At 32.2% G+C, this 9,443-nt stretch overlaps 1 protein-coding gene across 1 annotated transcript; it reads left to right on the forward strand.

Annotated features, from left to right (window-relative positions):
- The first annotated feature begins 1,766 nt into the window (after positions 1–1,766).
- HTR1F (5-hydroxytryptamine receptor 1F) lies at positions 1,767–2,867 on the forward strand. The gene has a single exon (XM_006926245.1). The coding sequence runs from the start codon at positions 1,767–1,769 to the stop codon at positions 2,865–2,867; it is 1,101 nt and encodes a 366-aa protein (XP_006926307.1).
- The last annotated feature ends 6,576 nt before the right edge of the window (positions 2,868–9,443 follow it).

The following is a 9,443-nucleotide window of genomic DNA, read 5'->3' on the forward strand; positions in this document are numbered from 1 at the left end:
CCTCCTCCTCTCCTTCTCCTTCCCACTCCTCCTTCTCCTTCCGTTTCTCTTCTCCTTCTCCTCTCCTTCTCCTTCTTTCTCCTTTTTCTTCTTTGTATCCTGCAACTTTACAATATTTGTTTATTGTTTTTAATAGTTTTTTGGTGGCGTCTTTAGAGTTTTCTCTCTCTCTCTCTCTTTTTTTATTAGTTTCAGGTACTCAGATCATATAAGTCTTTCACCTGTTAGCCTTCATTCTTTATCTGGAGTTGTCTTATTTGTCCTTTACAAATAGGTAAGTATTGATATAAATAAAATAGTTATACAACTCCTTTTTAGTTACATATAGGAGAAGTACTCATTTTCTGGGTGGCAGGTATTCAGATTTCTTCTGTCATTCAGTTTGTTTAGGAGCAAAACATTTGTACCTGTCTTCAATGAATATGAGAAAATAAAAATTAAATTTAATACTGGTAACCCAAACACAAGTAGAATATTAAATATGCTGTATTTCAACATTTTAAAATATATACACACACAGGTCATAAGAAGCACTTGAAATAAAAATATCAGTTATTTTAAATTATTGTTCTATTAGTTCCAACAGATGAAACATAACTTTAAAGTTAGATTATTTAAAGAATATAGAGGCACAATAATAGTTATAACTAGAATAAAATTTCAGGCTTCTATCATCTCTATCTCTTCCTAAAATTTAGGGAGCTGCTAAAAAATTGTTCAAGAAAGAGAAAAAGGTCGATGGGGGGAAAAAAGTTATAAAAATAATTAATCTTATTTGATGATACTGATTGCTCTTATTTGACTTGTAATTAAGTAATAGCATGGACTGAAGCAAAAATTATAAGCCACGTTTGGAGGGTTTCCTTTCTTTCAAAAGTAAGGTTACATGGTCATTACAATGGTGACTTGTAAAGAAGAGTAATTTCCATTTCAGAGTGCGTGCCATTATGAGCTCTCACTACTGGCAAGCTTATCTTGTTAAATGAGTTTTTGGTTATATATGTTATCGTAATGGGCAGCATTATTCAGTTATTTGGCTCCAACTAATTTTATTTCATTTTAAACCAAATTAGCTACTTATATCCACAAAGACTACTAAACATTCAGACATACTTCTAATTTCATAAAATAATTATGGAATGCTAGAGATATACTAAAAATATTTTGTTTTTGTTTATTTTCCTTTTTATAACCTTCATATCCTGACACAAAATACATTAAAAGTTCTTTTAGTCTCTACAAGCCCAATAGTAATATTTTCAATGTAACTTTGAATTAAGTACAATATTGTTTATGATCTTTAATGCTGCCTTTAAATATATTTTATTACATTATATAATGCACAAATATATATTAATGGCATGTGCTTTTAAACTTTATCTGCTACAGACAAAGAGAAAAACAAAATATAGCTAGGATTAATATAGTTTTTTAATGCAATTCTATAATGGTAGAAATTTTGTTGAAATACAGTTTACTCATAAAAATTGTTTTGTTTGAGCTGTATTTTAAGAAATGTTTTGAAAGTTATTGTTTGATACTTTTCTCATTGTTTTCTTAAATTAAATGAAAAAGAAAATCTGGAATCTGAACTCATTTTTTTCAATCCATGGAATATTCTGGGGAAACATACACATACATATTTTTTTTAATTATTCTGAAAGGAAGAGAAAAATTTTTGAAGCCTTCTCTGAACTGTTTCCTTCCTTTGTTTCAGGTATCCATTTTTTCCAGCTATATTAATCTTTTAAAGCAAAAAAAAAAAAATGGATTTCTTAAACTCATCTGATCAAAATTTGACTTCAGAAGAACTGTTAAACAGAATGCCATCCAAAATTCTTCTGTCCCTCACTCTCTCTGGACTGGCGTTAATGACAACGACCATCAACTCCCTTGTGATCGCTGCAATTATTGTGACCCGGAAGCTGCACCATCCAGCCAACTACTTAATTTGCTCCCTTGCAGTCACAGATTTTCTTGTAGCTATCCTAGTGATGCCTTTCAGCATTGTGTATATTGTGAGAGAGAGCTGGATTATGGGGCAAGTAGTCTGTGACATTTGGCTAAGTGTTGACATTACATGCTGCACATGCTCCATCTTGCATCTCTCTGCTATAGCTTTGGATCGGTATCGGGCAATCACAGATGCTGTAGAGTACGCAAGGAAAAGGACTCCCAAGCATGCTGGCATTATGATTACAGTAGTTTGGATTATATCTATTTTTATCTCTATGCCTCCTCTATTCTGGAGACACCAAGGAACTAGCCGAGATGATGAGTGTATCATCAAACACGACCACATTGTTTCCACCATTTACTCAACATTTGGAGCTTTCTACATCCCATTGACATTGATTTTGATCCTTTATTACAAAATATATAAAGCAGCAAAGACGTTATACCACAAGAGACAAGCAAGCAGGATTGCCAAAGAGGAGCTGAATGGTCAAGTCATTTTGGAGAGTGGTGAGAAAAGCATTAGACTGGTCTCTACACCCTATGTGCTAGAAAAGTCTTTATCCGATCCATCAACAGACTTTGATAAGATTCATAGCACAGTGAAAAGTCCCAGGTCTGAATTCAAGCATGAGAAATCTTGGAGAAGGCAAAAGATCTCAGGCACAAGAGAACGAAAAGCAGCCACTACCTTGGGATTAATCTTGGGTGCATTCGTAATATGTTGGCTTCCTTTTTTTGTAAAAGAATTGGTTGTTAATGTCTGTGAAAAGTGTAAAATTTCTGATGAAATGTCAAATTTTTTGACATGGCTTGGATATCTTAATTCTCTTATAAATCCACTGATTTATACAATCTTTAATGAAGATTTCAAAAAAGCATTCCAAAAGCTTGTGCGATGTCAACGTTAGTTTAAAGGTTCATTATTAAAGGGTTGTGGTTTTTCTGAGGTGAAGTTACTGAATAAAACATTTAAACTTTTAGAAGGAAATAAATTAAAACCGCTAAAATTATAAGAATATAATTTATATTTTAATAACAACATGAATATAAAATTTATTGATTCAAAGATGTATCTCCTGACCATCCTTCCAGAGTATTCAAAATCAGAAAATATTTTATTATTTGAAAACATTTTGCCTATGCAATGTTCCTAAAATGCTAACTGGAAAATATATGTACATATATTATTAACAGTGATTTTCCAGATTTAGGTCTCAGAAAAATTACAGAAGTATTCTATTAATGTTCAGTTAATAACATACCTCCATCCGTAATTTCTATAGAATCTTAGTATTTTATTATATATTCTATTATTTTATAGAGAGTAGGTTATTCACCAGAAAGCACACATTTCTTCTCCCTAACCATTCTTGTCCTCTTTCCATCTTACCCTGAGCAAAGAAGAGGGGAGAAGGAGCTGACAAGAACTCTTAGTTATTATGACTGGAGGAAACGTAAAAGTCAGGATAGAAATTGTCTTTGTATTTAGATAGTAAAGAGTAATCATAAAATGAGGTAGGTACTGCTGAATTTGTGCATATTAAAAATATTCTTTTTAGTTAATATGAATTCCCAGAAGAATATTTTCTTAACTATCTATTATCAACATTTGTAATCAGAGCCTTACCCTAATAGCAATAACTTAAGATGGGAAGTTGGGGGTAGGTGTTATATTCACCCCATGTTTATTTAGAAATCAAATTTAAGGCACTAAGTACCTTAGGCTACTTATCACAGTTATTATACTCCTAATGTCTTTTTAAGAACACAAAATATATTTCGTTTCTGTTCATATTAATAAGCTCAGTTGCTAACTGAAACGTTCATGGTACTTTGTACTTCAGCAACTTCATACTTTATATTTAAATATTATTTCCCTTTTATTAGAAAGAATGTGATAGAAACCCTTAGAACTTTCCAATGACTTCAAGAAAAGCTCTAGTTTTCCAATTGTTATAAATATAAATAAGCAAAGATTCATTATTACAAATTATATATGTATATATATATAAGATGATAATTACATATGCATATATCTCCCTATTAGTCATTCTACTAGTTCAGTGAGCCAAAGCAGTTCCATAAGTTTCTCTTCCACATTTATACAAGGATTTGAAAACAATAGAATTAAAAATACTAAAAAAAAAAAAAAAAAATAGATTATTTTATGCTTCTGAGAAGGTTACAGACCACATTTTGGAAGGCTTACCATCAACCAAGATCATTTGAAAAAAAATATATTTTTTTTTTTTAAAGCTACACCACTATGTATATTCTCAACATTCTTTCTTGGTGGGGTGCTTTAGGTACATTACATCAATTTTTTTATGTCTCTATGACACAGTACTCTCAAATTAACAAATATTTGCATAGTTCTTATTTTATATAAGGCATTAAGATGTACTATATACAGGATACAGAAAATAACAAAATACAGTTTCTTCCCTTAACATGTTTACAATCTAAAAGGTGAAACAAAAAATGAATATGAAAAAATAGAAAAGAAAAAACAAAGATCTGGCACACACAGAAGTTGTTTACATAATTATAATAGTTCAAATGGAAAATTGATCACATCTGATTGAGAAAAATCAGGAACATTTCAAAAAGTATGTATCTAAAATGTTATTAAATAAATAATATTTGGGTAAGAGAAATGAAAGAACATTCTTCAGGTGGCGGCATCACCAGTAGTTCAGACTGCAACCTACAACTATTACGTAGCGCATGATCATGAAAGGGACGATGAGTTTGACAAGTATTTAAAACAACAGAAAAGATTAGCAGAGAAATTGGTCATTATCGTGGCTGACTTTTAATATCAGAAAAAGGAAATCTACTGTCAATTTGATTGCTGTCTGTCAATAGATGATACTTTTAGCAGAAAAATTATAAGTTTAGGGTAAATTTACATATGGATTCAAAAAAAGAGACTAGAGATAATGCCTTCTTGTTAGAAAGCAAAGGAGTAATCCAGGCAAGAGACGATGAAGTCCTGAATTTGATTCTGGGGATGGGAATGTACAGGAAAAAACAGGTGAGAGATAGTATGGAGGTAGTATCTATAGGATGTAAAGACAAAAAGATATGAGTCACTGAGATAACTTGTCCTCAATTAAAATGAGAAACTCAGGAGAAAAGGCCTATTGGTGAAATGATGACTTCTGTTTTGCTTATGTTAAGCACATAAAAACACATCAGAGCTCACAGGCACTACTTAGCCATATGGCCCAAGCAAAACTAACAAGTAGATGAAGTTTATCTAAGGCTCCTGCCACTTCTTTTGTCCTCTTATCTTTATCTCTCAGGGCCCATGGGCTGTTAACAATTCAAAGTCTGCTCTAGTCCCTACCATTTTCTGTTTATTTCTCTGACCTCTTCTCACCAAAATTTGATTCTGTGATTTGTTCATCTAAAGGCCTTGCTAAAGTTAAAGTGATCTGTTAAATTAACTTATTTATACCCACTTCAGAAATTTATTTATATTGGAGAACTCTTAAGAGACATAGCCCATCAATCCAAAGGAACAAATCTCAAACTAGGTGAGGTTCATCCATATACACATAGTATCTTCTATTCTGAGTTGGACTAAAGCTCAAATCTATGGAAACAATACTGTAAGTGACAAAGAAGTCATAGCTCACTTCACAGCTCCAGGTAGAATCAAGTTTATTATTTCTGTGTGTACAGACCATTTTTTGAACCAAAGGGATCACAGCACATTACAGTAATTATCACTTCATCTATGTGTTTCCCCCATATGCTAGAGGTAGAGATCATGCCATCCCTCATGAACAAACATGAGTGATTTCTTTTTAAAATCTTAAAATAGTAAGAAATGTAGGACTAATAATTGGCAATTTGCACTTTATTTGCAATTTAGGAAGAACAGATTACATATAACATGATATACTTTCTTGAAAATGTAGGATTTATGTAATAAAATAAAATTTCAATGAAAAATTTCAAAGTTACTAAAAGTTGAGGATTTTTGCAGAAAAAATACTATAACAATGTATATATTTAACTTATAAGGTAGGGGAAGAAAATATAAATATCATAGAAAGCACATATTAGATAATAAAGGTTAACTTCCTGCTACAATTTTAAATATACCAGCACCAGAAAAGTAAGTAGAAATTTTATTTTTGCTCAGCTTTTTCTAAATATTTTTAAATGAAGAATATATAAAAGGTAAGGACAAAACACCAAAGACAGTTAGTCAAACTACTATATAACTAAATTCAGTCCTATACTCTATCATTCAGCATAGTTATGTATAAATTGTGTTTGAAAACCGACTTCTACTTATGAAATATGGTCTTTTTTATAAAGCTAGAGAAAGATTATAGATTATCTACCTTAATAGTTTGTTTACTTTGTTTCACAATAAACCCACGAGGTCAAACCCATAGCACAAACAGTTTATCCAGATACTGGCAATTGATGGGTCAGTCCTTAAGTAGGACCAGCTTCTATTTTGAATTTCCAAAACCAATCTCTCTTTTCCTGTTCTAGCAAACTTGATTTCCAAAACCCTTCACCCCAACATGCTCTAGGGTATGCACATTCCCTGCTTGCAAGTGAAGAAAAGCTGCTTGAGGGCCCACTTCCACATTCTTGCTTATATCAGCTTTGTCAGTTCCAAATATAAAAATTTCCTATATTCACAGACTCAATTTTAAACTCACCCCTTTGTATCCAAGAGTTGTGTGTCGTTATAAAAAAAAAAAAAAAAAGGATTACTAATTGGAAGCCAATTACTAGGAAATGCATTGGCTTGCTCCACCAAATATTATGAAAGTGGTGGTGGTCATATGCTTCTTGGTGACATGCTTTTCTCTAAGGAATGGAAAATTTCTTCACTAATTTATATGAGACTTTTTTTGACTTATAGGTGAAAATTCAGTTTTACTGTATTACTGTAAAAAGAAAACTTGAAAGATTTTTCTTTAATATATTCTAAAGTCCTTCAAAAAAATCCTGTTCAATTCAAAGTGTATCCACTTAAAGTAATTTGTTTCAGAAAATATGTTTCTAATATGCTCCTAATAACTAAAATGATTATATTCAGGCCTTTATTTTGCCAGAAAATATTTCTAAAGCAAGTTAATATTTCTGTCATGAATAAAGAAAATGTTTTCTTATGACACTGTGATCATTTTTCTTGGTCTTGTGAATCAATATGCTTTCTCTCATTATTTCAAATGAGGAATTTATTGAGAGAGATATTTTCTAACATTATAATAAGTTTTGGGTTATTGACGTATGTCTTTCTGTATAAAACGTGATAGTACTCAAAATACATCTGGGAAGGATAAAAAATTTTTTCAAAGAATTAACACCCCTTGGATAGGCCAGAAATCATAAAAATTCTGAGAAAAAAAATCTATAATATTATCTTTATCAACAGCAGCAACAATAAATTTTGTCAAAGCAGCCTTTCATTAAAGCTTGTGTTTAGTCACATTTCCATTTTCTGCCATGGAGAATTTCTCCCTCTGCAAGGGCAATAAAATTACCTTATTATTTTATGTAGACACCGCAAAGCTTGCTATGTCTTTCATTCTATGCTCTTCCAATATCCTTTTCATTATATTCTGTCAATATTTCTAAACTATATATAATTAATATTCATTCCTAAAATTTATACTTCTATCATATATTCTATATATTACATTATTATTATTATTATTATTATATAGTTATAATTCTATTATACTGCTGGATCTGCTGCCTTGGGGTTTCATCCACCCTAATCCAATTAATGAATGAAAATTTAGTCCTCCCTACCCCTTGCCACCTCTCCCCCCCCGCCCCACACACACACACATTAACCATTTCTTCTTCATGTTAGTTGGCTTGGCTAAGATTTGAGGGGATTTATGGCCCTAGCAGTGTGTGTGTGTGTGTGTGTGTGCGTGTGTGTGTGTGTGGCTCAATTTTCAGATGTTAAGGACTCAAATAGAAGGGGGGATCTTTTTGGTACAGCAAATTGTTGAACTTGAAGGAAGAAAGAGAGTAAGAGGAGAGTAATTCTTCAATAGGAAGAAGGAGGAATTCTAATCTCAGATTTTTTAAAACTGGTATACAGAAGAACCACCTGAGATACTTAAGGCAGATTATAAAGGCAGATTCCAAAGATTCTAAGTCTGTAAGTACAGAGTGGAACCCAAGAATTAGGCTTCAGCAAGTTTCTCAGCTATTCTAATGAAGGTAGAGCTTAAAGCTTTTCTAGATCATGAAAAGCTCCTAGCTAGCTAGTTAAATGTTTGGTGAGACATAGTTAACGTAAGTGAAAATGAAATTTTGCCACCATTTCACTAAAAGAGTCCCATTCAGAATCCAGAAACCTACTTTGCCACTAGATGAAAAGTGCCTAATGCAAAACTGAATAGAAGTAAAAATTATGTCAACATTGCTGAGTGGATTATAAAGCATTCAAGGGGGAAAATAAAACAACTATTAAAATCTATTCTCAATCAGCATATTATTTAGGGCAAAGAATAAATTCTTTTCATCACACATGAAGCAGCAACTTAGAGTAGAGAGCTCTCTACATTTAAAATCAGAAAGGGCTAGATTGGAGTCCTGATTCTCCTAATCATTAACTTGATGCTGAGCAAGTTTCTTCTATCTTGCTTTCTTCAGATGAGAGTTGAAAGATTAAGGAAATAGAATGATATAAAGCAAACACTCTTAAAAAATACTACAGGACTACCAAATATAAGTTAACATTAGTAGTAGTAGTATTTTCTCTGGTAGATCTGGAATGAGTCAGAGTACACTTGACATGGAATCTAGTATTCTGTACCATGCACTGCCTATTTCTGAGTTTGGAGAGAATCAAGTTGTGGATGGCCTCCTGGTCCCAGCCCTCCCTGCAAGCTCTATCTTTGGTGAGCAGTAACTCCCAACAACCCTATCATCAGCTACAAAAATGCCTCCCTATTGGGAATGCACCAGTCTCTTCCCTTGCTCTATCCTCCCATCCCTATTAATATTTTTACCTTTCTAGAAGGATGCAATGCAATCTTTCTACCCTATTAAAATCCTAACGGCAAATATCCAAGAATTAATTTCTACTATTGATATATTCAGAGGCAATTTCCTATGTTTCAGGATTAGGGTTGTATTTTAATCCTTTAAATACTAAAAGGGAAATTTTCATTTGAAATGAGAATTCTCAGTTGATGAAAATAAGACAAGAGACTTCATTTTAGGCTCAACCGAGTGTACGAAAAAAACACTATTAATTTGTATAAAAATATTAAAATTTAAAGAAACTATGCAATAATGGTTCCCTATTGCCTATTACATTGCATCCAAATTTTCTTGATTGGCTTTAGCCTCTTAATATCAATAACAAAAGATACCACTCTCTAGAATATCTTATTTCTCACAATCCCCTAGCTCTACAATGCTCTTTTCTCCAATCCAATTTAATTTTGCTGTCTTCACCATATGCCTTGCTCATTCTTCTC

This window comes from Pteropus alecto, unplaced genomic scaffold, assembly GCF_000325575.1.
Source record: "Pteropus alecto unplaced genomic scaffold, ASM32557v1 scaffold239, whole genome shotgun sequence".
NCBI lineage: Eukaryota > Metazoa > Chordata > Mammalia > Chiroptera > Pteropodidae > Pteropus > Pteropus alecto.